The following is a 24487-nucleotide window of genomic DNA, read 5'->3' on the forward strand; positions in this document are numbered from 1 at the left end:
GCCCCACGAGCAGCTGGATGCAGGCTGGAGCTGAGAACTGGGAGTGGGTTCCAGAGCCCCCAGGGCTGTGAGGGGTCATGGGTGGTGGGTTCCACAGCTTCCCACCCGCGGTGAAGTCCCTGAAGGGCTGGAAAGCTCAAGGCATGCAGCCTGTTGTGGGTACCACCGTGTGCCCGCGGGGGCTCACGTCTGGTTGGAGGGCTGAGCACGCAGAAGCAAAAACCCCCAACCTGTCTTGGGTGAGAAGGGGCAGGCCCCATCCTCAGCGGAGAAGGCCAGAGCAGAGGGGCACTGCGGGGCCTCGGCCTGAAGGGCTCAGCCCAGGGCTGTGGCAGCAGCAGAAACGGACCAGAAACGCAGGGGCCATCGTCCAGCTGCTCGCCGCCCCCACAGAGCTGGAAAGGTGGGGGCAGGCTAGACCAGCTGGGGGCCAGGGCCCAAAGCAATGGCCAGAGCCCGGGAAGGGGGGGTCCAGGAGGTGGGAGGGAGACAGGCTGTGCTCTAGGACTGGGGCGAGGGTCATTTAACTACTCCAACTCCAGGCCACGCCAGGGTGCGCTGCCTCGGGAGCCCAGGTCTGACCAACGCCGCAGGACTGAACTTCCGCCGGCACAGGCCGGCAAGGGCCAGGCCAAGGGGGCGGAGCGGGGAGGTGCTTGGGGAGGGGAGGTGCTTGGGGAGGGGCCGAGCCGAGGCCTCGCAGGGGTCCTGGGCGGGGCCTGAACCGAGGCGGGGCCTGAGGGCCAGCTCGTCCCGCCCCCCGTGACGAGACTGCGGCGCCGCCGTATAAGGAGACGCGTCCGCGCGTGCGCGCCCCGCGCGTCTGGGTCGTGGAGCTGTAGCTCGCGGTCACTTCTGCAGATGGGCTCCGTGGCCTAGCGTCCCCGTCCCCGCCACCTGTGATCGTGCGCCGAGGCCCACGAGGGGTCGCCGCCGAGGTTAGGGGCTGGGGCGGCGCAAGGGTGGGGTCGAGCGGCCCTAATGGGCGGCGCGGGCCGGCCCGTGCGCGACGGTGGCGGGGCGGGTCGCACGGCGGCCGAGAGGACGGAAGGGCGGGCGGGGCCGGGGCCGCGGGCGGGCAGGGGCGGCGGGCCGGGCCCGGGACGCGGAGCTAGGGGCGCGCCGGCCTCTTCCAGAGCCCCAGGCCTGCGGCCCCGCGCACAAAGCGCCTTTGTTACCCCGCGCGGCCGGTTCGGGCTGGTTGGAACCGCCCGCGCGGAGAGGGCGGGCCGGGAGTTCCCGAGCCCCGCCTCGGTTGGGTAAACAAACCCAGCCTTTGTGCCCCGCCCCGGAGCCCGCGGGGCTGAGCCTGGCGTCCCGACCGGGCGGCTCAGCCCGGGTGGGGAGCGTCCCTCTCGACGGGCAGCGGTGACCAGAGGGGCTCCCCCACGGCGCCTTTGCAGGTTTCCACCAGCCCAAGCAAGATCATGGCAGCCATCCCCTCCAGCGGCTCGCTCGTGGCCACCCACGACTACTACCGGCGTAAGTAAGCCCCTTGCTCGCCCCCTCCCCAAGTCTCACCCAGCCTCCTTCACCCAGCCTGTGGCGGCAGCTCCAGTGTCTTGAGAACCCTTATCTGGGTGGGGAGTGAGCTGCTAAAGATCCCTGGCACTTGCCCTGTGCTGCCAGCAAAGCCAGCATTTGGCCTGGTGGGCTGGGGGCTCAGTACCCTGCAGAGCTGACTGGGCCTCTTCTCTCCAGGCCGCCTGGGCTCCACTTCCAGTAACAGCTCCTGCGGAAGTGCGGAGTACCCTGGGGAAGCCATCCCCCACCACCCGGGTGAGTGGAGGCCCCGTTCCCATCTGTCCCCAGGGGCCCTCTGGAAGGAGCCAGCTGCAGCATCCTGACTTCACTTTGCTTCCTTCAGGTCTCCCCAAAGCCGACCTGGGACACTGGTGGGCTAGCTTCTTTTTCGGGAAGTCCACTCTCCCATTCATGGCCACAGTGTTGGAGTCCCCAGAGCAGTGAGTCCACTTTCCTGGGGGGCAGTGAGGGGGGTGGGCAGGTGGAAGCAACCTCTGACCACACGCTCTCCCCCAGCTCGGAATCGCCCCAGACTTCCACCAGCACGATCACCTGTGACCTGGTTCGGGAAGCCGTGGGGAAGCAGCAGCCTGGCAGCCAGCCTGGCAAAACCAACTCCAGGCCCCCGTCCTGAGTGGCTGCCACCAGCTGCCAGGCTTCCTTCCAAGGCGCTAGGCTCATAAGAGCCCTCCCCCTCCTCTTCCCTCCCCTCCCTGAGACTAAGCAGGCTACAGCCAACAGAAACGGTTGGGTTCTTTAATATCAAAACAGCAAAACACCAAAAAGGAAGTTAAGAGAACCGCACTCTTTGCTGTCCAAGCCACGTGAGAGCCTTCCTGACACTTAACAACCCTGTGCCTTGCACCAAGTAGAAAATAAATTCTAAGCAGCCATCAGCCTGATGGTGTGTGTGAGCTGTGTGCCCTACCCGCACCCTGCCGCCCCCCGCCCTGGGAGAAGTCACCCATACCCTCAACCTTCTCACTTCCTGGGCGGTGGGGAATTGGCTTTGCTCCCTGGGCCTTCCTGGGGCCCCTCCCTAGGGGGCCACCTCCAAGGTCTGGCCCAGGTGCACATGGGGAGGCAGCTCTGGTGAGCATGGAGCCTCGCATCTGAGAAGGGGTAGGGTGCCTTGCTATGTTGGGGAGCTGGGGAGAGCAGGCAGCCCAGGAGCTGGACAGGAGGCCTCCAGGGCAGCCACTGAGGTCAGGGCCCTCTGACTGCACCCCTTGTCCCTGCCACTAATGCTGGGGGCTGGGCCTCTGGCTCTGGGTTCAGGAGCCCAGTGCCCCTTGGAGGACCTTGAGGAGGCCGTCCTCAAGCTGGTTTAGGGTGGTTCATATGCCACGTCTTCCCAGGTGCCTTCTGGTAAGGGGTCACCTCTTCTTTTTCTAGCCTCTTGAAAGATGCTCTCTGGACAGGGTTCCCCAACCCTGGGGGTGTGGACCCAGGCACCCGAAACTAAGGCTGAGGGGTAGGAGGTGTAGGAGTGCCCTAGAGGGGCCCTGCCACCAGGGACAGCCCAGCTCTGGGCAAAGTCCAATTCCAGGGGCTCTGTGTATGGTGGTGAGGGTGTGGCTCATCCTCTGCTGGCCTCCTGGTGGTTGGCTGGTGGTGTCCAGCAGAGGTGGACCGGGGGAGTGGAGGGAGGCTTGGTGGGAGGTTAATGGGCTGGGCTCAGCAGGCCCTTGGAGGAGCCCATTCTCTGACCTCCCCATCTGCACTCTGCCTCATTCGCACAGGTCCATTCCAAGGCACTTGGATGGCTAGTGGCCCCCAAAGGCTGCACCCTCTGTCCTGCTTGCCCTCAGTGTGTCCACACAGACTGCAGAGTTGGGGGTTGGGCTCCCCTGTGGTCCAAAGGCTGGTAGACAGTGATGAGCCAGGGGGAGGGGCATACCTCCAAGGCTGGCCTGAGCCCCACCCAGTCTTTTTGGCCACAGTGTCCAGATGAAGCCCCCAGATCCCCTGGTGGCAGCTGCTGATTGCTGAGGCAGGTGGCCAGGGACAGCCGCCTCGCACCAGGTAGCAGGCATCAGGGCTCCTGTCAATGCAGAGTGCTGGAAAGTCCATGCCCCCTCAAGTTCAGGGGTCAGGCAGGGCCAGGTGGCAGAGGGAGTGCAGCCAAAGCCTAAGTCCCCACCGTGCACAGCCAGGGAGGCTCAGTCCTGTCCTGACAGCCAGTGGGCTTCGGGTCAGGACCAGGGACAGGTCCCCTCCCTTAGGAAAGAAGGGAGGGTTCCAGAGCAGGCGTGGGCTGTGGAGGGCCTGGCACTTTCCAGAGCTGGTGTCTTGAGAGGAGTAGGTGGGAGGAAGGGGTAGTCTGAGCCCTAGACTGCACTGGGTGAGCTCCCCTGCCCCGGGACAGGGCGGGCCCAGTGCTGCCGGGGGGCCCCTACCTGGGAGTGTCCAGTTGGTTCATGAGCTGCAGCCTTAGCACAAATCCTCAGTAACTCAAGGTCAGCCCACACCCTTGATCCGCGGTTGCTCAGGCCCTTCCTCATGGGTTCTCGTACCTGGTGCAGCTGGAGAGCTGCTCCCGCAGCTCTTTGAAGCCAGGCCTCTGCGTGGGGTCCCCGTGCCAGCAGCAGAGCATCAGTTTGTATGTGGTGGGTGGGCACTCGGAGGGGCAGGGCATGCGGTAGCCTGCTTCCACCTTCAGGAAGGCCTCGTGGTTGGACATGCCTGCAGGGGGCAGAACAAGAGGGGCTGTGGAGGCAGAGAAGCCAGTGTCCTGGGGCCCTGCCCTCACCCTCTGCATCCCTGGCACCTCCAGGGCCCTCCCTCTGGACGGTGAACCCTGGGAGGCGTCCAGGTGCTCAGTGAATGGTGCAGGGGCCCTGTCCGGGTGACGGCCGCCTCCCCCCCCTGCCCACAGTCGGCAGCACTGGGCACCCAGTACCTGGGTAGGGTGTCTGACCCCCGCTGAATATCTCATGGAGGAGAACCCCGAAGGACCAGACGTCGGACTTGATGGAGTAATGCCCTCGGGAGAGCGCCTCAGGGGCAGTCCACTTGTAGGGGATGCTGTGGTCGTGGGAGAGGTAGATGTCCTCCTGCAATCAGATGTGTGCTGGGCGCAGGTCTTGGGGGCCGCTGTGCCCTCCCCCTGCCGCGTGGACAGGCTTGGGGAGCCCGGTGCGTGGCGGGCAAGTGTACAGTTGTGACCCACACTGTGTCATGGCCTCCTGGGACCCATGCCTGCTAAGCAGGAAGTCCCCACCCACCCATGCCAACAGGCCCCACCCCAGAGGACCCTTTTGCAAAACCCGGGACAAGGGGGCAGAGTTTCTCCCAAAGTGAGCTGCTAGGAGACCCTGGGAGGAGTCGTAGGTTAGCAGCCAAGCAGGCATGACGGGGTTGAGGGGCCGCTCGAGGAGCAAACTGCAGTGACTGAGTGTGGTTTGCGAGAAGCTGGAGCTTCGCTCTGGGGCATCACGACTTGAAGGAATCCCTTCAGTTTCTGTGTTACTGGGGTTCCCGAGATGCTGATGTGTGCAGAGCTGGACAGTGGCCGACGGCGAGTGAGTGGTGGTCCACTCCTCCCCGCCGCGCCCCACCCTGCACATTTGTCCTCTCCTCCTGCAGTTCCCAGGCTCATGCCTCCACTGCCCTCCGGAGCCCCGTGGCCCCCGTCATCTCACCCGTCAGAGTTGCAGCTGCCTCAGCTTCCTGTTGCCCCCGACCCGGGCTCCCTGAGGGCAGGAAGCCCATGGGAGTCTCCTGCCCCCTGCCCAGAGGTGGCCCTGCGCCCCACACCCCCGTTCTCCGCCCTCCCCCAGCCCTACCTTGATGAGCCTGGCCAGCCCAAAGTCCCCAACTTTGCAGGTGTTGTTCTCCCCCACGAGGATGTTCCTGGCCGCCAGGTCCCGGTGGATGTAATTCTGCGATTCCAGGTAACACATGCCCTCAGCCACCTGCGCTGCGATGCCCGCCAGCTCCGAGGCCAACAGGGCTTTGTCGTCAGAGTCTGCAGAGGCAGCGAGAGGCCAGGGTGAGCGGTGCGGCCAGGCTGAGTCCACTCTGCAAGCTCCTGCCCTCAGTGAGGGGCTGGGGCACAGGGCAGCTGGCCTAATTCAAAATTGGAACTGTGGGCCCCCTGCCACCTTTCTGGAAGGCGATTCTGTATCAGAGCCAAACACAGTCCAACGTGCTATCTGGGATTTCCTTCTGGGAATCCACATTAAAACAATAGGAACTCAAAGGCATTTTTAAGGACTAGGGTGTCCATCACAGCATTATTTACATGACTGAAAACCTCAAAACTGTCAACAACAGGCGCCTGGCTAAGCAGACACAGCACATCACGTGGTGGCGGGCAGACTGTCAGTTTCACGTCTGAAGAGCATTTAAAATGGGGGCCGTTTGCGATGATCAAGCTGATGTGTCAGCCTTCCACGTGCCGGGGTGTGACGACGTCCGTGGACACGCAGCTGTGCACACCGGCTGTCACCCTAAGTGCCCGTTTCTTCCCATTGTAACGTCTCTGGGAACTGGGCCGCATCTGCACCCAGCGCACCTCAGCGAATTGGCTGCGATTGTCTGGTTTTGGTGTTCAGTGAAGTAATGGGACTTTTACAGGTGACAAGATACGTGTGTGAGCGTGTGCACGCTGGAGTGTGGGTGTGTACACAGCGCGAGGAGGGACAGTGCCTTCCAGGAAGAGAAGCGCAGTGAGAACCAGGCCTGGGTGCTCTGGCAGCGGGAGGGGTGGGCAGGCCGCGCCAGGATCTGAGCAAGGTGGCCTCAGTCCACTGTGGGTGTAGGAATTCTGAGGGGCTTCTCTTGTCTTTGTTCTCAACTGTGTTTTCTCCAGCTCCTCCGACGACAGGTGGTACATTTATCACAAGCTATTTTCAGTCCTTTCTCAGACAGGAAAAGCGGACAAAGCACCAAGATTCCCAGGCAGCCCTGTGTGTGGGTTGGGGTCGGGGGTCCTCTCTCTTCCTGCTCACGTTTCCTGTTCCCTCCCACGAGCGTGTGTCATTCTGGTCCCAGGAAAGGGGCCCAGGCGCCCACCCACTCACCCCGCAGCAGCCCCAGCAGGCTCCCCTTGGGCATGAGCTCAGTGATGATGTACACGGGGTCCCCCACGGAGGCCACCGCATACAGCGCCAGGATGTGCTTGTGCCGGAGCTTCTTCATGGCCTGGATCTCTGCCCGGACCATGCGCTGGTGCAGGAGGTCGTCTGTGAGGACGAGTGGCCTCGCTGGGTGTGGCGGTCGGAGAAGGTGGGGCCCCATCCCTGCTCCTTCCACCCACCTGCACGCCACAGCCACTCAGGAAACGTGGGTGCCTTCCCCCAGACGCCCTGGCTCCCAAGCCCGGTCCCCACCATTCACACGAGGGTCTGCTGTGCCCACCGTCTGCTCGCCCCACACCCAGGCACCACCTGCACCCCCACTTGGTTTACGCCTGCGCAAGTCAGGGGTGGATCCAGGACGTTCCCCGAGTGTGTTCCCGGGCACCTGGCCCCTCAGTCCTGAAGCGGAGAATCTAAGCCTCTGGGGGGGTCCCAGGACACTTTGGAAGAACCCGTCCAGGTTTCCAGTGATCTGCTTATTTTGGTGGCTTTCCTTCCATTTACATGGAGAATTTTAAATTCCCTTCAAATATAAACGCACTTAGGTAAAAGCACGAAAGGAGGAAGCCGCCCAGACGCGGCGGTAGGTGCCACACGTGGTACGAGGCAGGTCAGCGTGCAGTCCGTGGGCGCCTGGGCCCAGGGCTGGACAGGCCGCCTCAGCCCTGGTGAGCAGGGCAGGGGCGCCTGGCCTGGAGCCCACTCACCTCGGGCAATCACCTTGATGGCCACTCGGGCCTTGTCCTTCCAGAGCCCCTCGAAGACCTCCAGAAGTAGCCAGCCCCAAGCTTCCGGCAGAGCGTGAACTCCTCTCGCGGCCTCTCCCAGTCGTCGCAGAGGGGCAGGGGCTCAGGCACTTGCTGCAGGGATCCCTGCCGGCGGGTCAGGAAGTCCCCACTCTGACCCCAGCAGGGGGAGCCCCTGGTCTGCCCTCAGATGTAGGGCCACGTTCTGCTTGGGAGCGTCCCAGTGTCCAGTGTGTGTGCCAGGGGCTGCCCCCAGCCTGGTGGACCCCTACTGTGTCCTGTAGACAAACACCACCCCCACCACCTGCTCCGGGCCGGTGACATTGCCCTGAGTACCACTCACACAAAACTCCTGTCCAGCTGCTGGCTGGGACACATGGCCCCTGTCGCCTGTCCCCAGGCTCCCACCCCCCCAGAGAGAGTCAGGACGTGGCAGAAGCATAGTTGACCTCTCACCTGCCCAGGGGTGAGAGTGACCGGGCAAAGGAGGGCGTGTCCCCTGCCCACCCTCCTGCTGCCACGCACAGCTCTGTCCAAGCACAGCTCCCTAGGCTGAGTCTCCCTGAGTGGGCCCCGCCAGTCAGGGTATCAGGACCCACCCCTGCCCAAGGGCTGTGTCCCTGAGGAGGGAAGAGCTGTAGGTGGGCAGGGGCCGTGGCAGGGCCTGGCCGGGGTGGGGCGGCCCTACCTTACTGCAGGGCGAGGTCAGCCGCAGGCCATGGGACAGGCTCTGGGCCTTGTGGTGGTCCAGGAGCTCTGGCAAGCTGCAGAAAGACACGGCCTCGTTGAGGTGCAGCTGGCCGGCCCGCCGCCAGATCCTGTAGTGCCGCACAGCCTGCGCGTCCTGCACTGGATGGAGGGGGGCGCTCATGAATAGGCGCAGGGAGGGGCCACAGGCGGAGGCTCTCCCAGCCAGGGAGGGAGAAACCTGCCAGGACCTCTGGACAAGCACCCACCCGGGGGTCAGAGCTCCCGGAGCAGCGCGGGGGCAGGGCAGGCCAGAGCGGCCGGGCTCTCTGCATGCAAGAAGGGTTTAGGGACAAAAAGCCCCAAAATCAGGCATGGGGTCGCTACAGTGTGGACGAGGTGGGAAGGGGGTACCTGAGAGGACGTAGTCGGCGCCTGGCTTCTCGCTGACCCTGAGCAGGAAGGCCCCCCGCTCCTTGCCCTCGGCCTGCAGTCGGTGCGAGGCTTCTGAGCGAGAGATTCGGCCGAAGAACCACCTGCAGGGCGAGGATCCTGAGCAGTGAGGACCCCCACCCGTGCCCCAACCCTGCCCACCTGGAGTCCCAGCCCCCAACTGACCCTCTGCCTCCTCACGCCCCCAGCCCTGACCCGCAGCTGCCCCCTGACACTCACTGACCTCGAGTCCTCTTCTTTGCTGGACACCAACCCCAAATGTCCCACGTGGCTGGTTCTGGACACAGGGAGAGGCCCCTCCCACCACCCTGCGCAGTGTCCCACCTACGGGGACAGAGCTGCCCCACTCTGTGGGTACAGCAACCCCCCAAACCTCGCATGTGGCTTTCTAGCCACACTCTTAGGCCATGTCACGCTGTGACTCTGTGGCCAGCTTCTGCACCCAGGCCACAGTCATGTTGTGCTCTAGTGCTGTGGGACTGGGACTGAGTGTCTGAGACACATACGTGCACCCACACGCGCACACGTGCGATCACATGCATTCTCAGACACCAGCTCCCAGTGCGGGGCGGGGGACAAGCCCTGGACTCTGGAGGGCAGGGTGGGGCCTGTGGAGTTCCCCAGGTGGCCTCTGCTGCCAGCTCCACTGCCCTCTGCACCCCCAACTCCCTCAGGCCCCGCTGGAATGCCAGCCCCTGCAGGGAAGATCACGGCCCGGCACAGAGCCCTGTGGGGTCCACATCCCACCCCCAGCTGACCCAGCACCTCTGGAATCTCCCCCGTTTGCTCTTCCCCCCAACTGTCCTGCTACCTTCCCACTTCTCAAATGTGCTGAGTTCCCAGGGCCTTGGGCCTTTGCACCAGCCACGCCAGCCCCTGCACTACTGCTGTGGAGGCCCCAGTCTGCAGCTGGCTCCTTCCAGGAGGAGGTGCCCTGCGTGTGGCCACTGTCTGCCCTGCACACAGCAGGCAGTCAATCAGTGGTGCATGGGGAGAGGTGCTGGGTCACGGGGGCGTGCAGCAGGTCGTGGGGATCCCTCCTCTGGACCCTCCCTACCCAGAGCTCAGAGAAGCACCTCAGGTCGTCGTGCACATAGCCATGCCAGGCTGCACCCCTCAGGCCCGCAGCTGCCTCTGGGAGCCACCTTGCCGGTGCTGGGGCAGCCATGCTGGGACAGGGAGTGTCTGCAGCCCACACCGCATGCAAGTGTGTCGCAATGGCCCTCCCACTCCCTCTGACGAGGCCACCCATCTGGTTTCGTGTGTTTGGAAGGTGAGTCAAACTCCTCTCCCCAAAAGGCCCAGTCTCTGCCTCGGACCCCTGTGCGGACCCCATCACTGTCAGCTGGCTGCCCTCTCTGGCGCCTGGCACTGTGAAGTGGTCCCAAGGGAGCCCGAGGAGGGGCTGTAGCCTCAGCAGCCCCCGTCCCCAGGTGTCAGGCAGCAGAGCCCAGTCAGGTATCCCAAGACCAAGATGGTGGGTCCAGCCACATGGGGGCACAGGGGGACAGAGCCACAGGCCCCTCACTCCTGGTCAGCCCTGTGCCCCTGTCCACCCCAAAGCCTGGCCACTGCGGCACAGAGCTCTGTCCTGACAGCTGCCCTGCCCTGAGCTCATGAGAGGCAGCAGGGCCCAGGGAGTAGAGGCACCCTGGAATGACCAGCTGGGGCGGCAAGGACACTCACGGCTCAGACTCCACTGTTTCGTCTTCAGCCAGATAGTTGTAGGGCACGTAGCCCTCGGCCAGGGCGCTGCCCGCCGCGTCCAGCAGCACGGCCCACCACCACTCCTCCTGCTTCCTGGCCACGCAGAAGAGGTCCCCTGCCCGGAAGCTCAGCTCCTCGGCTGTCCGGGCCTCGAAGTCCCAGAGGCCCACGTACCTGGGGCCCCTGGGAGCCTGGCCCTGGGACCCCACGGCTGGTACAGTGGCAGAACTGGGCCTCCTGGCCTCGCCGCCTTCACTGGCCCGGCTCAGACACCGCTGGCTAGGAGCAGCGTGTGGGCAGGGCTGACGCTGACAGGCCAGCCCACCCCACTGGGCCACTGCCCACTTCCCTGACAAGGTGGCGGGGCTGGTCACACCTGTGCCACCAGGACAGCTTCTCCCGGGCCTCCCCAAGCACCCTCGACTCCACCCTGAGGGCCCCAGCAGCTGCCCCCCATCCTCCTACCCCTGGGCCAGATCAGTCTGGGTGCTCATCTTGCCTCCCTGCTGTGGGGAACCTGCCCACCAAGCAGCCACTCAGGTGTCCCTGGCCACACGGCCAGACCTGAGCACCAGGGGAGGGAGGGTGGGGTAACTGATCAAGCCAGGGCGCTCCCTTCCCAAACCTCCCAGGGCTGCTGGGACTGAGCCAGGACACAACAACAGGCAGCTCTCAGCAGAACGGCTGCTGGAAGCCCCGGTGGGCACTGAGTCTCTTCCCACTACCGAAGGTTCTCCAAGTGCCAGGTGCCTCCTTCTCACCCACGGAGCCTGCGCAGTCCCTGAGCCCAGCAGGGAAACTCTGCCACGACAGGAAGGTGGTGAGGACAAGGACCAGGGGAAATCACACTCTAACCCTACTTCCTGGTGCTTTCCCTTTTATTGAGACGAGACTATGGGACCACTCGCTTCACTGAAACCAAGTACAAGTGTCATTTCACAAGTTTGTGAGCACACAGAGCAGCCCGCTCAGTTCTGACCAGGGAGGGGCCAGGCCCAGGGGGCAGGGACCCAGGGCTGGGCGGTGAGCTGCTCGGCTCCCCTGGGCTCCAAGGCCCCACCCTGCACGCCCACCCTTCACCGCTGCCGGGACACCTGGGCGCCGCGTCCAGGGCCTCGGCCGGATGTGCGGGGGTTTTCCCGGGGCCACACCGGGATGTGGGCCACAGGAGGGTTCTGAGGTGGAGACCCTGGTCCCTCCCCAGGCACCACCACCAGACCTGCTTGGCTTGTGCTGAAGAGATGCCCCAGGGATGTGCCAGTGACCCCAACCCTGAGCACACCCGCCTCTCCGGTCACCGCCCAGCACAGCCCTCCGGCCACAGTGCGCCTGCCAGCCCCGCTCCGCACATGCCACAGTTTCCAGGAAACAAAGCGGGTGAGCCCTCCAGCATGGCCGGAGCCCTGAACCTCACACCACTTTATCTGGGAACCACCCAGAGCCCAAGGAGCCCAGCTCCACCCCTGAGGGCTGCAGACCAAGGCAGACCCCCTAGCTGCCTGCGGCCCCAAAAGGCTCAGGCCAAACCCACCTGCCCCTACTGTCTGCCTGGGTCGGGAGGACGGTGTCCCAGGCTCTGACCCACAGCCAGGCCGACTGGGGCCCTGAAGTGGCCTGTTCCTACCTCCTACCTAGTCCTTTGGGCTGCCTCTGCCCACAGTGCCCACCCCTCCCCTCTGGGAAGGTTTCAGTCCCCGCCCTCCACTGTCTGTCTCTTGGGGACCAAAGCCATCAGGGTGATCTGGAACCAATGTGATGTCCTGCCCAGTCCACATTTGGTGACACTCTGACGTGGCTTGAAACCAGCCCTGTGGGAAGTCGCATCCTGGAAACTGGCTGCTTCCTTTCCTAGGGGAGCTGGTCATCACCCAGGTGCCCAGACGACATGGCCTCTGCCCCACCCCTACCTGCACAGCCAGGCCAGCACCCAGCCCCACGCCTGAGGCACTCTGCCTCCCTGACCATTGTCCCACCCCCAGAGAACCGACCCCCAGCATAACTTAGTCACCTTCCAGTGGCCTGACCCATCCCACCCCCCTCCCCAGCCCTCTCTGCTCCAGCCCCAGGGAGATGGAAAGGGCTGTTCGTACAGCTTCTGCAGCCTCAGCCGGTTCCTGCCAACAGCCCAGGAGTCATGCTGCCCCTGGGTCCCTGGTTCTGGGCGCAAAGATGCCCGCGGGTGGGGACCAGCTCTTCCTCCGCTGTGGTAAGCCAGCTGGGGGACCATGCCGTCAGCTCCAGCTCCTGCTGTGATCTGGGGGCTGATGCGTGTGCTGATGGCCGTGCCCAGCCTGCGCTACGTGTGGCCAGCGCCCCGAGTCTGCCAGAGAGCCCCAGCCTGCCGCTTCGGTAAGGCCACAGCAGGACTTTGGAGACACTGGGAAGCCCACCTCTCACTCTTGACTCTGAGAGAGCTGAGGGGGCTCCATCTGGCCTTCTCTGCAGAGATCCTCACCCCACCAGGGACACCAGTCACACCAGGAGAGGACCCCAGCCCCTCCTCTGTCTGAGCAGGTGTCTGCATATGTCTGCCTTGCGTGCCCATGCAAGTGTCAGAGCGTGTCAGGGCGTGTGGCCCACGGCCAGAGGCTGCGCGGGCTGGCAACAGTTTTGGGGCACCAGAGACCCCTGTGTGTGTTGACCTGTCCTGTGGGTTGGGAGGCTCCTCAGCAAGGGGGTGGCCCTGGCCAGGTGTCTGGGGCCCGAGTCACGTGAGGGCAGGGTGGCGGCGCCTGCCAACGGCGCTCAGCTTCTCCTGCAGGGTGGCGAAGTCCGGCCGCTCCTCAGGGCTCCCCCGCCAGCACTGCAGCATGAGCACATAGACCTCGGTGGGGCAAGCAGCCGGGCGCGGCAGCCGGTACCCTCGCATAATCTCCTGCAGAGTCTCCTGGTTGCTCATTCCTGGGGAGGGGGATGAGGGGCTGGGTGGGGGCTGCCTCGCCTCTGCCTGGGGTCCCCGTGGAGCCCTCCCCCCAGCCATCGGCCAGACCCTGCCAAGCAGGCAGCCTTGAGGCCTGGAGCCCCTTCCAGGGTCAGTGACCCCCGGGACAGGTGCACCTCTTGCTTCGGGCTGGCTCCCGCACTTCCTCCCTCAGACTACGCCTCGCCTCCGGCCTTGAGGCCCACCTTCGTAGGGACACTGGCCGTAGGTGAAGACTTCATAGAGCAGGACTCCGAAGGACCAGACATCCGACTTCTGGGAGTACACGCAGTAGTGGGCTGCCTCAGGCGCCGTCCACTTGACAGGGATCTTGGAGCCACGGCTCGGGGAGTAGATGTCGTCCTGGGCGAGGCAAGACCAGCCAGGCAGTGGGCAGAGTGGCACCCTCCCCTCCCAGCCGCTCGGCCACCCCGCCGTGGTCCACGGCCAGAGCTCACCCTGACCTTGAGCAGCCGGGCCAGGCCAAAGTCGGCCACCTTGCAGGCCAGGTCGTCGCCCACGAGCACGTTCCTGGCAGCCAGGTCCCGGTGCACGATGTGCCGCTCCTCCAGGTAGCTCATGCCCTCGGCCACCTGGCAGGCAAAGGTCAGCAGGAGAGGCGGGCTCAGGGCCTGGCCTTCAGGGCCTGCAGGCGGGGCCGACAGTCAGGGCGCAGGGAACTGCCCGTCACTTCCCTCCATGCGCCAGTCTAAGACGGGGCGGAACAGCACTGCCCACCGAGGCTGCTGAGGGCTCTGTGCTGCCACAGTGACCCCGCGGGCAGTGGCCACTTGGAGCAGGCGGCTCTGTGGCAGCCTGGCCTGGGTCAAGAAACGGACCAATGTTGGGAGGGGGCGCCCAGGGCTGGGCGGGGCCCCCGCTGACATTGTCCAGGGCTGGTGACATGGAGGTCCGCCGCATCTGCATCCCACCCAGCCCAGAACCACAGTGCCCAGACCCCGGCCCGACCTCGCACGTGGCCAGAGCCCACCATGGCCATCCAAGCCTCAGACGATCGAGCGTCCAGGATAGAGGCCTGGAGAGCAGTCAAAGGCAGGCACGAGCCCAGGCTGGAGTCCTCGTCCCCTCCGCAGACACTCACTGCCCAGGAAGGCCTGCAGGCTGCCCCTGCGCATGAGCTCAGTGACGATGTACACTGGCACGCCCGCGGAGCACACCGCGTGCAACCGGATGAGGCGCTGATGCCTTAGGCTCTTGAGCGTCCGGATCTCCTGGGCGAGGTCGGTGAGCTTCATGTCAGCTGTGGGACAGGGCAGAGCTCCAGGACCCACCCCCACCCCCGACCCCCTACCCGAGGCTCCGGGGGCACCACCCCTCCCCTGTGCCCCCCCACCCCAGGCTCCGGGGGCCCCATCCACCTGGTTTGATGACCTTGATCGCCACTGGCACAGAGCCCAGCCACAGGCCTTCCCACACCTCCCCAAAGTAGCCTTCGCCCAGCTTCCTCTGCAGGGTGAACTCGGAGCGTGGCCGCTCCCACTTGTCCTGCTCGGGGGTGGGGGGCACTCAGCACCTCTGCACGTGGCTCCTGGGCAGAGTGGGCACCTCCTCCCCGGGTGCCAGGTCTCCCACCCTCTGCCCCTGCATCCCAGCTCAACCCTGGTCTTGGGTAGGGTGAGGGGCCCAGCTGCTGGCCTCCCCAGGCTTGGCCCTAATTGCTTCCGGACCAAAGTGGCACCTTTGCTGGCGGTAGGCATCAGCTCACAAACACTCATCACCACCCGTCTGGGCTGTCATTAAGAGACCAGAGGAACCAGATCGCTGCCCGGCCCCCGGCAGGACTGCTCGCCCAGGATGGTTGCAGAGACACTGTGGCCCCAGTGCAGGTGTGGCAGGGTCCCTCCCGCATCCCCCACAGCCTCCGCGCTGGCCTGGGGCTGTGTGGGCACTTTCCCCAGACTTGTCCCTGCCCTCCTGGTGCTCTACTGCAGAGCTGGGCGGTGGGAGAGGGCACCCTACAGGCCTCCTTTCCCCCTATGCCAGGGATCCCCTGAGATGGTGAGAGCAGACCCAGCCCCAGGGCAAGGCCCCACCCAAAGTGTGGAGGAGGCACTGGGACACCTGAGCAGCACCCGGCCCAAGCCAGGCCAGCCGGGTGTGCTCTGGGCAGCATCTCAGGCCTGGCGAGGGGCAGCCTGGCAGGTGGGGGTTCAGTGGGCTTACCTGGGGCACACAGGGCTGGATCAGCTGCCAGTGGACCTTGTAATAGGCCAGGAGCTCCTCCAGGCTGGGGAAGAGCTGGCCCTTCTGCAGGTAGAGGCTGCCGTCGGCTGCCGTGGAGATGCGGTAGTGGTGGACTTTGGCCTGGGCCCGGACTTGGGGGCACAGAGAAGGAGGCTGTGTCTTGGCTGCAACCTGCCCTAGACTGTCCCACCACCCCAACCAGATGACCCACCCAACCCTCCTCGGGGCCTGGCTCAGCTCCCTCCTTGAGGCCCTGGGATGACTGGAGCTGCATGGAGGCCACAGGGGCAGTGGGGAGGGCCGGAGGGGGGGGTTCCTGCTGACAGTGTGCACAGAGCAGGTGCTCAGTGGATACTTGGGGGACAAATGAGTCCACGTGTGGGTGGAGGGGGGGGAGCAGCAGGGTGAGTGAATCGAGGTGAAGGGACCAGTCCAGGGGTGAACAGGTGGGCAAGCACATGAGTGAGTGGTGACGGGAGAATGGGTGAGTGTGTAAGTGAAGAAACACATGCGTGCGGGGGCGGGGGATGGGTCCGCCAGGCCCTGGTGGCTTAGGGGCTGCACTGCCTGGGCAGCAGCCACCCAACAGCCGGGGCAGTCAGCCTGGCAGGAGCTGGGCGCGGGGCCTCGGGGCAGGGACGCGGTACCTGACAGCGAGAAGTCCCCATGGCTGCTCTCACTGGGCCGGACGAGGAAGGCACCTGGCGCGTTGCCAGGGGACAGGAGCAGCTGCTGGGCCTCGGCTCGGCTGATGCCACTGAAGTACCAGCTGCAAAGGGTGAGCACAGCGGTCCCCACACAGGCCCCACGTGGGTCCGAGGCCCTGAAGGCCCACCCTGTGCAGATAGCAGACCCGAGGCCCGAGGTCCTGCAGTCTCTCGGGGAGAAGATGCACACGGTGCCCGAAGCTGGTGGCCCAACCCAGGGTCTGCACCTGCCCCAGCCCCCAGGGCTCAGCCTCTGGGGTCGTCAGGGACCAGATGGGAGGACCACTGGGCTGGCACAGGGGTGACACAGCCACTAGCAGTGACCTGTGTCAGGTGACTGTCCACCACCTCAGCCATAGGCTCTCCTGCTCATAAAATGACCACGAGCCCAGGCCACAGGCTTAACCCACCGAAGTCCAAGGCTGCAGAGTGGAGGACTGCAAAGGGAAGGGGTCCACCAGGGACCAGGGGGCCCTGATGAGCTGCCCCCTGCGTGGGAGGGGCTGCAGTTGTGGCAAGGAGGACCAGCGCACCACCCGGCTGGACGCGGCCCGCACACCTTGGGAGGCGGACAAGTGAAGTGAGAGAAACAGGCCTCGCCCTGGAGTGGCTGGGAGAGGCTGTGGAGAAGCTGGGGGAGGCCGGAAGCATCGCATGTCCGCCCCCGAGGGGCCGTGCCCAGCGCAGGCCCCGGCCCCCGGCCCTCTGCGCACACAGAGGTGCTTCCTCTGTGAAGCCAGGTGTGCTGAGGTGGCTCTGAACACCAGGGCGGCAGGGGCTCCCAGGCACCCACTCCTCGGTCTGTGGAGGATGCTCAGACACCGGGAGCTCAGACACCTGAGCGCAGAACAGGGTAGAGCGAGGGCCTGCCTGGGGCTCCCCCATCTGACACCCCATCCAGGCCGACTGGCTACCTAAGTGCAGCTCCCTGGTTCCACATTCTGGGGAGGAAAATGGAAAAGCCCCTAGCCCTGCTCCATGGCCTGTGCCTGCTAGCCGAGGCCCAGAGTGGGGACCCCACCCCTGAATCAGCAGCTTCCTACCTGGACCCTCCTGCTTCTGGGAGCTTCCAGGAACCCAGTGGCAGGATGCCTGCCCCCTGGGTGGGGGGCACTGCTGCCCAGGGACAGTTTGGAGAACACAGCCCCTCATCCATCCTGAAGGGGGGAGGGCAGAGGGATCTGGGGACTGTGGAGGTGGGTCAGCTCTCAGACCACTGCGGGGTGGGCAGAATCAGCAGGGATCCTGGAGGACCCAAAGCATGATTCAGTAAGTCAACACAAGGTGGAGGTGTCCCCAGACGAGGGAACGAGGTAAGCAAAGCTGGCTGTCCTGGGCAGGTGGGCACTGCTAGAGCCTGGGGTGAGGTTGGGGCCTGGTAGGACAGGAGCCTGTGCCCACCCTGGGGAGATATGGGAAGAGGCTAGAGTCAGCCATGGGGCTAGGCTGAGGCTGGAGGGAGCGGAAAGCTGGAGACAGGAAGAGGTAGGGCAATGGGGACGGAGAGGCAGAGGCCTGGGGTACATTAGGAGCTAAAGTCAGCAGACACAAGAGGAAGGGTCAAGGACTTGAGGACATGGGACCGCAGAGACCAGACCTGGCTGGGCAGCAGGCTCGGGGAAAGCCGACACATCTTGGGTCACCTAGATTTGGGAGCAGGAGGTGCAGACATGAGGCCGCTGGGCTTCGTCCACCAAGGGCCTCCACAGCCAGGCCTTGCCCTCCTTCCGGGGTCCTTGAGCCAGGAGAGCCTCCCCCCTGTGAAGGGGCTACAGGGGCCCTTCCCAGGCCTGCAGTGCTTCCCAGCCCCCAGCCCGCCCCGGACCCACAGCAGGGCCAGGAGCAGGCTGAGCCTCGGTGCACACCCCGACTTCAGCGATGTTCTCAGAGTGGCTCCCCCTGCCCAGCTGACCCAGGGGCTAATGACACTGTGGGTGTAGTCAGCCCTTTCATCCCAGCAGAGGCAAACAGTCATTAGCTCTTCCTCCCAGCAGCCCCTCCCCTCCCCCCGGAACCCTACCATCACCTCCCGGAGCTGCTCATGGGATCTGTCCTCCACCTGGAGTGACTGTAGGCCCCTCCCCACCAGAATGGCTGGGCATGGTTGGGGCTGGAGTCCCCTCAGAAGGCACCTTCCTGTGATTCAGGCTTTCCCCCAGTTGCAAATCCCCCAGGAGACTGTGGGAACACCTAGGGGCCCCAGGAGGCTGGAGGCAGCTGGAGTGAAGCTGAGACCGGATGCTGATCTGCACAGGCCTAGCTTGGTGCGGGACCAGGGGCCCATGTCAGGGCGAGAACTGGGCAGTGGGCCTAGCTTTGCTAGCCCTGTCCACCAACCAGCTTCTGGCCTCTTCTCAGCCAGCACGTCACCCCTCTGCAGGCTGGGGCCAGGCAGAGGCATCTCCGCCCTGAGGGTTCTCTGGCCGGGGCCCCATCCGTCTGAAGTCAGGGATTACATGGCCACGCATCCAGAGGAGACAGGTAGGGGCCACGCCCAGGCTTTGGGTCAAACGCTTGAGGCCCACGTACCATGTCCACAGCCATATGGCGGGGCCCTGCTCAGAGCCGGCACACAGCTGTGCCAGGAGGCTACCCTGTCCTGAGTGCAGACCCTGACCCTGGGCAGAGAGGTCACCTCCTCTGAGGAGCCCTCTGGGAGAGTGCCCCACTCTGCTTCCCTCCATGATCACAGACTGGCATGCAAATAGCCAAGTGTCCGTGCCAGCCGCTCCCCTCCTGTGGACTGCCCTGGCCCCAGGGGCCTTGAGGACTCGGGGGAAATGGGCAGGTTCCCCCAACTGCATCCACCCCCCCAAACAAGCCTCCTTGGGAGCAATCCCGAAGGCCAGGGCCATGCCTGCCCCATAGCTAGCCCAGCACAGGAGGCGGGGGCACTGGGGGAAGGTGGACAGGTGAGAGGCGCAGGTGAATGCCTCTCTCTGACCCACCGTATCACCCCTTCCACGCCGGGGTCACCACCTGCCCCCTCACAGCACAAGGACGGCCTCTCCGCCGATTCATGTCCTCACTCTCGGTCAGAACTGCACCCGAGATCGTAGCCCCTGGCCCTCTAAGCAGTGGCCACTCAGCCAACACTGCTCAATCCCTGTGTGAGAGCAGGAGGACCTGGCCAGCAGGGCAGGGCCCTAGAGTGACCACCACGCCGGGTGCCTGGCCAGCAGCGTGCACACACACCATGCAGCTGACCCCTGGCGCCACCTAGCCACTCCTGCCGGACAGAGTCCTTGCCGCCTTCCCTCCCGGGGGTACAGGGCTCAGCTTGAGGTCACAGGCTGTCTGTGCCCCACGCCTGTGTGCTTGTTCAGCTCCGAGGGGCAGGGCCTGGAGGCGTATCCCTGGACGGGCAGTCCCCCGACTCCATCCTGTGATTATTCCTGACTCCCCTGAGCGGTGGTACTCACGGTTGGTCGGAGAACGCCTCAGGGGTGACCCTGGTCACGCACGTGATGGGCACCAGCCCGGTTCTGGGAGGGCGGGAGAGCCTGCGGGCGAAGATGTAGCCGCCCTGCTCCCTGAGGGCGTAGAGCCTGTCCCCGCGGCCGACGCTCAGCTCCTCCGCGCTCTGCGCCCTGAAGTCGCACAGCGCCCTGAAGAGCTGCGCGGGCGCCGGGGGACTGCAGGGCTCCGCGGCGGGGGGCTCCACCCCCGCGGGCTCAGGCTCGAGGTCTGCATCGGGGTCCAGGAACCCCGGCGCGCCCGCCGGCCAGATCTTGTCCCAGAAGAAGGACAGGAAGGTCAGCCGCTTCCTGAGGAAGGGCTCCATGCCCCGCGACGCTCCCGACGGGGAGACACCAGAGGGGCGGTGGGATGGCGAGCGGGCGGGGCCTCGCTGCGCGGGGCCTCAGCTTGCGCGCGGTGTAGGGGGGACGGTCTCCCCAGGGTCTCCCGGCCAAGCGCGCAGAGCCCCCGCCCGCTCCCGGCGGTGCGCAGACCAGCGCAGGGGCCCCCAGCCCCGGACACACGACGGCCGCTCCTCTCCCCGGCCTCGAGGGTGTCTCGCGGGCAAGACTGGCCCGCGACTGCTCTGATCCGGGTGCGGCTGGGGTGGGAGCCGCCCAAGAAGCGGAGTCGAGGCGGCCTGGAAGAGGGTGTCCCAAAACCGGCGTCGGGGCGGGGCTATGGGGCGGGGCCTGGTGGGTGGGGTCTCGTGAGCTGTAAAAGGCAGAGTGGGGAAGTCCCTCTGGGGAAGGAGTCGCCAGCGTCTCGGCTGTGTCAAGGTCACTCTCCCGGTGTGACCTTGTAGGACAGTTCTGCAAGGTGTTTCTGGCAAAGGGTACTTGGGATCTGTGTTATTTCTTACAGCTGCAGATGAATCTACAATTATCTCAAAATGAAAGTTTAATTTTAAAAAATTAGCTGAGGAATGAGAAATAGGGGGAAAAAAAGAAGATGGGAGCTGGCAGAGGTCCAGGGCATGCCTGGCCCAGAGGAGGAAGGCTGCGCTGCCCCTCCACCCCCTCTCTGTGGGTGGGCTGCAGGTCTGGGGTCTTCCTCCCACTACTTTTCATTCCCTCCCCACTTTCCAGGTGCCAGGCACCCCTCGACCTTCAGACAGCACCTCCCTTTCCACATAATCCGACTCTTGCTCCTCGGACCTCTAAATAACCGTAACAACGACAGAACATAATTACTGAGTAAGCGCCCAGGGCTCTCCTTCCCAGGCCCGACCTGCGGGGGCTTCGACGCTCAGGCCTGGACCCAGAGGATAGGCTGATTGGGGCTTAGCCTCCTCCCAAGAGTGAGGTCAGTAGGAGGGACGGGGGTGCCGAGGGGAGGCTCTGCCATGGAACAGCCTGGGAGGGGAGCCCAGGCGCAGACACGCCATGCTGGAAGGGTTCCCGCCACTGATCTCCAAGTAGTTGGAGGAAGAGGCGTCCCTTGCCTTGAGGAGGCTCCCGGGTTGTGACGCCCCAGGTTCCCAGGGAAGGGAGTCAAGCCTCTGGACGGTTCCGTCCAAGCTGAGATCAGGAGGCGGGCCCAGGGCTGAAGATTCGGCTGGGAAGAGAGGTTCTCTCAATCGGAGTCCTGGGACCCGGGACCGCGCCGCGCGCGATCTTGCCGCAGCCCCTCCAGCCGCAGGTATCCGACCCCCACGCCTTGGACTCTCCGCCCACCCTGCCTCCACCCCCGGGAGGGCGGGGCGTCACAGAGGCCGGAGATCCCCATGGCAACCGGCTGGACGCCGAGCATGCGAGGCTGGGCGCCGGTGGCTCTGCGCACAGTGGGCGGCACTGCTCGGCCCGCTCCGGGAGGCAGGGCAAGTGGGCGGGCGCGGGGAGGCTGGAGGCTCGGGGAGGCTGGGGAGGCGGGCTGGGGGTGCAGGCGGAGGTGGGCAGGCAGGCGCGAGTGGAAGTTGATTTAGGGGAAGTGGGCTTGGGGTCAGGGGTATGAAGTTGGAGGCCGAGTAGAATGTAGGTCTGGGTAGGCCCGCCAGGGCAGGCAGCTTCTTCCCCAGAGTTCACCAGCAGCCCCTAGACAGTTTTCCAACTGAGACCGCTGGCCACTGGCAAACGAACACACTTCCGTCCCGTAGCCAGATCTGGACCAAGAGTTCCCTCCAGAGGTGGCCTGAATCTGCCCCAGCCTCCGGCCACCATGGGACTTGGAGTCCTGGGTCCTAGTCTCTGTTGGCACCTCACCCTGATACCCTCTCTGCAGCACCAAGGCTGGTCTGCCTCTGCCCCAGGAAGTTCAAGGCCTGGCCTTTGCCGGTGGGGCAGGGGGGAGGGGGCAACGGAGGGTGGGGGGACCAGCTTGAGTCCCAGCCTTACTTTGCACTTAGCAGTGCAGACTGGGGCGGGTCCCTTAGCCTCTCAGCTCCCATTTGTAATTCATCCAAACTTCACGGGGTTGGGACAACATGAGATGTCCCAAGTGAAACCACTGGGTCTGTCTCACTGAGCTTGGAAGTGGCTGGGACCTGGGACAACAGCCAGGGGTGCTGGCTCCTTCTCCGAGGAGCCCCAGCCTTGTGGCCACGGCCTGCCAGGCCTGGGGGGTGCACTGGCCCCCTCCCACTGACACTCAGAGCTGGGAACCCACGTGGGGGAGGGTGCAAAAGGAGACCCAGGCTCTGGGGTCCCTGCTGGGCTCAAAGCCCTGACTGAGAGCAAGCTGCAAAGTGTCCTGGCCTCAGGCACCCGCCCTGTGAGGCAGCGTGCTGACACCTCATCACTTAGGGGCCTTTCTCCTGGAGTCAGTGAGCTCTCCAAGTTATACCCCAGGACACACCCTCAGCCATCAGGAGCTGGCACGATTACTCCTCAGAGCTGAGGCCTCGGCCAGCCTGCCCCCCGAGCTGGCCCCGTCCCCAGCTGCCTTGTCTCTGAGAGACCTTGGTCCTCTGCTTTGCACCTGCAGTGAGGCGTGGAGGGTCTGCAGGACAGTGGTGTCCCCCCTGAGGTCTGGTGCTACTCAGACAGGATCACACTGAGTCCTCTCACCTGCTCCAGAGGGGCACCGCGACCCCATCCAGATGTGGCCGCACCACTGGTCAATGGCTGGGTTCTGCACAGGCTGTTCTGGCCCCAAGCGCAGTCTCAGCCCTGCCCTATGCCATCAGAGCCAACAACCAGTAGTGTTGGCCCCTCAACGTCCACTTGCACCCAGATCTGCAGCCTGCCCGCCTGGCCCTCCAAGCAGCCTCTTTCCAGAGAGATGAGCCCTCCTCCCCCGGCCCCCGGGGAGGGCAGAGGGCCCAGCAGTGGGAGGGGCAGTGGGCCTGAAGTCACCCACACACAAACACTGCCCCCAGCGAGCCCTCAGGTGGGTGGCAGAGGCCGGTCTGATGGTTCTAGCTCATGCCCTCCCCCCTCCCCCTTCCCCGGCTCCCAGACCATGAATTTCCAGGTGACAGGCCTGGGCCTGGACAAAATGAAGCTGGACAGCCCCCAGTCCTTCCTGGACCAGGAGGAGGCAGAGGAGGCTGAGGACAGGCAGCTGCTGGAGCCCGAGGCCTGGCGGACCTACGTGGAGCGCCGCAACGCTCTGCGCGAGTTCCTGACCTCAGACCTGAGCCCCCAGCTGCTCAAGCGCCACCACGCCCGCATGGAGCTCCTCAGAAAGTGCTCCTACTACATCGAGATCCTCCCCAAGCCCCTGGCCCTGGGCGACCAGAACCCGCTGGTGCTGCCCAGCACCATGTTCCAGCTCATCGACCCCTGGAAGTTCCAGCGCATGAAGAAGGTGGGCACAGCCCAGACCCAGATCCAGCTCCTGCTGCTCGGGGACCTGCTGGAGCAGCTGGACCACGGCCGCGCTGCGCTGGACTCCCTGCTTGAGTCGCCCAACCCTCGGCCCTTCCTGGCCGGCTGGGGGCTCGTGGAGCGGCAGCTGGCGGACCTGTCGGCCGTCATGGACAGCTTCCTGGCCATGATGGTGCCGGGGCGTCTGCACATCAAGCACCGCCTCGTGTCCGACGTTGGCGCCACCAAGATCCCGCACATCCGACTCATGTTGAGCACCAAGATGCCTGTCATGTTCGACCGCAAGGAGTCGGTGGCCTACCAGGACTGGGTCAGCCTGCGCTGGTTCGTCACCATCCAGCCAGCTGTGCCCGAGCAGTTTGAGCTGCGCTTCAAGCTGCTGGACCCACGGACACAGCAGGAGTGCCTGCAGTGCGGCATCATCCCCGTGGCCGCCTGCACCTTCGACGTCCGGAACCTGCTGCCCAACCGCTCCTACAGGTTCACCGTCAAGCGGGCCGAGAGCTACACGCTGGTGTACGAGCCCTGGCGGGACAGCCTCACCCTGCAGACCAGGCCAGGGCCCCCCGAAGGGCCTGCCCCCAGTCGGCTGGGCAAGCCAGGCCTGCCCCTGACCACACCTTCCGAGAGATGATTTTCTGATATTTATCCACTAATAAAGAGGAGAATAAACACATGCACACAATGAGAGAGACCAACCTGCTTACACTTGAAAGGCGGCAGCAGCTGTGAGTGTCTTTCCTGACCCAACCCAGCCCACCCTCAAGCCCCAGGCCTCCAGCTCCTGCACCTTTTCCAGGGAGAGCCCCTGCCGGTCTTTCCAGAACACTGACCCCTGGAGCGAGAAGCTTCAGCCCAGCATGTGGCTGCCCTGAGGGCTCCACCCCTGGGCCCCAGCCTCTCCCACTTCTCCCCCACCCACCCCCTCCATGACCAGCTGTGGGCCCAGCACAGGCTCCGCTCTTTCCCGCCTCCTGGGCTGGGATTCCCCAAGGGAAGACAATACCCCCAGGCCCTGCCCAGGCCCCACTGGGGGCTGTCACCGCCCTGTTACCACCACCCCAGTTCCACCGCCCCCAGTACCACCGCCCCAGTTCCACCACCCCCAGTTCCACCGCCCCCAGTACCTCCGCCCCCAGTTCCACCGCCCCCAGTACCGCCGCCCCAGTTCCACCGCCCCCAGTACCGCCGCCCCAGTACCACCGCCCCAGTACCTCCGCCCCCAGTA

At 64.9% G+C, this 24487-nt stretch overlaps 4 protein-coding genes and 1 long non-coding RNA gene across 8 annotated transcripts; 2 read left to right on the forward strand and 3 right to left on the reverse strand.

Annotated features, from left to right (window-relative positions):
- The first annotated feature begins 781 nt into the window (after positions 1-781).
- PPDPF (pancreatic progenitor cell differentiation and proliferation factor) lies at positions 782-2420 on the forward strand. The gene is made up of 5 exons (XM_074347657.1): positions 782-938; positions 1404-1482; positions 1702-1779; positions 1868-1964; positions 2041-2420. The coding sequence occupies exons 2-5, from the start codon at positions 1428-1430 to the stop codon at positions 2156-2158; spliced, it is 348 nt and encodes a 115-aa protein (XP_074203758.1). The 5' UTR covers positions 782-938; positions 1404-1427; the 3' UTR covers positions 2159-2420.
- Positions 2421-3425: 1005 nt separating this feature from the next.
- On the reverse strand, positions 3426-10322 carry PTK6 (protein tyrosine kinase 6). Its single transcript, XM_074347653.1, is given in 9 exon segments — positions 3426-4209; positions 4427-4580; positions 5313-5494; positions 6552-6713; positions 7316-7378; positions 7381-7468; positions 8043-8198; positions 8456-8577; positions 8718-10322. Coding segments are annotated over 9 exon segments (1269 nt in total). The 5' UTR covers positions 8875-10322; the 3' UTR covers positions 3426-4024.
- A 739-nt stretch (positions 10323-11061) lies between these two features.
- On the reverse strand, positions 11062-20134 carry SRMS (src-related kinase lacking C-terminal regulatory tyrosine and N-terminal myristylation sites). The gene is made up of 8 exons (XM_074347650.1): positions 19456-20134; positions 15974-16095; positions 15306-15457; positions 14501-14627; positions 14224-14382; positions 13586-13767; positions 13328-13484; positions 11062-13102 (listed from the first exon to the last, which is right to left on the reverse strand). Exons 1-8 carry the CDS (start codon positions 19815-19817, stop codon positions 12909-12911), a joined length of 1455 nt encoding a protein of 484 aa, XP_074203751.1. The 5' UTR covers positions 19818-20134; the 3' UTR covers positions 11062-12908.
- LOC141574077 (uncharacterized) lies at positions 16526-17735 on the reverse strand. Its single transcript, XR_012500721.1, has 2 exons — positions 17631-17735; positions 16526-17278 (listed from the first exon to the last, which is right to left on the reverse strand). It is a non-coding gene; the product is annotated as an uncharacterized LOC141574077 (long non-coding RNA).
- FNDC11 (fibronectin type III domain containing 11) lies at positions 19662-23938 on the forward strand. 4 transcript variants are annotated; one of them, XM_074347655.1, is made up of 4 exons: positions 19662-19788; positions 20581-20797; positions 20969-21133; positions 22889-23938. In XM_074347655.1, exon 4 carries the CDS (start codon positions 22892-22894, stop codon positions 23891-23893), a length of 1002 nt encoding a protein of 333 aa, XP_074203756.1. In that variant the 5' UTR covers positions 19662-19788; positions 20581-20797; positions 20969-21133; positions 22889-22891; the 3' UTR covers positions 23894-23938. The 4 variants fall into 4 exon arrangements, with proteins under 4 accessions (XP_074203756.1, XP_010952636.2, XP_074203757.1 ...); XM_010954334.3 differs by having other exon boundaries at positions 20581-21133; XM_074347656.1 differs by lacking the exon at positions 20969-21133.
- Positions 23939-24487: the final 549 nt, after the last annotated feature.

Source organism: Camelus bactrianus, chromosome 19 (genome assembly GCF_048773025.1).
Source record: "Camelus bactrianus isolate YW-2024 breed Bactrian camel chromosome 19, ASM4877302v1, whole genome shotgun sequence".
Classification (NCBI taxonomy): Eukaryota; Metazoa; Chordata; class Mammalia; order Artiodactyla; family Camelidae; genus Camelus; species Camelus bactrianus.

Bases quoted from the DNA above. Each gene is read 5' to 3' on its own strand.
- PPDPF (XM_074347657.1), top strand. From the start codon at position 1,428: ATGGCAGCCATCCCCTCCAGCGGCTCGCTCGTGGCCACCCACGACTAC. The intron at 1,483-1,701 runs GTAAGTAAGCCC...TCTTCTCTCCAG, and splicing joins CACCCACGACTACTACCGGC to GCCGCCTGGGCTCCACTTCC. The intron at 1,780-1,867 runs GTGAGTGGAGGC...TGCTTCCTTCAG, and splicing joins AGCCATCCCCCACCACCCGG to GTCTCCCCAAAGCCGACCTG.
- FNDC11 (XM_010954334.3), top strand. From the start codon at position 22,892: ATGAATTTCCAGGTGACAGGCCTGGGCCTGGACAAAATGAAGCTGGAC.
- SRMS (XM_074347650.1), bottom strand. From the start codon at position 19,817: ATGGAGCCCTTCCTCAGGAAGCGGCTGACCTTCCTGTCCTTCTTCTGG. The intron at 14,628-15,305 runs GTAAGCCCACTG...ACCCCCGAGCAG, and splicing joins TCCAGCCCTGTGTGCCCCAG to GACAAGTGGGAGCGGCCACG. The intron at 13,103-13,327 runs GTGGGCCTCAAG...CCCCCTCCCCAG, and splicing joins CGGCCAGTGTCCCTACGAAG to GAATGAGCAACCAGGAGACT.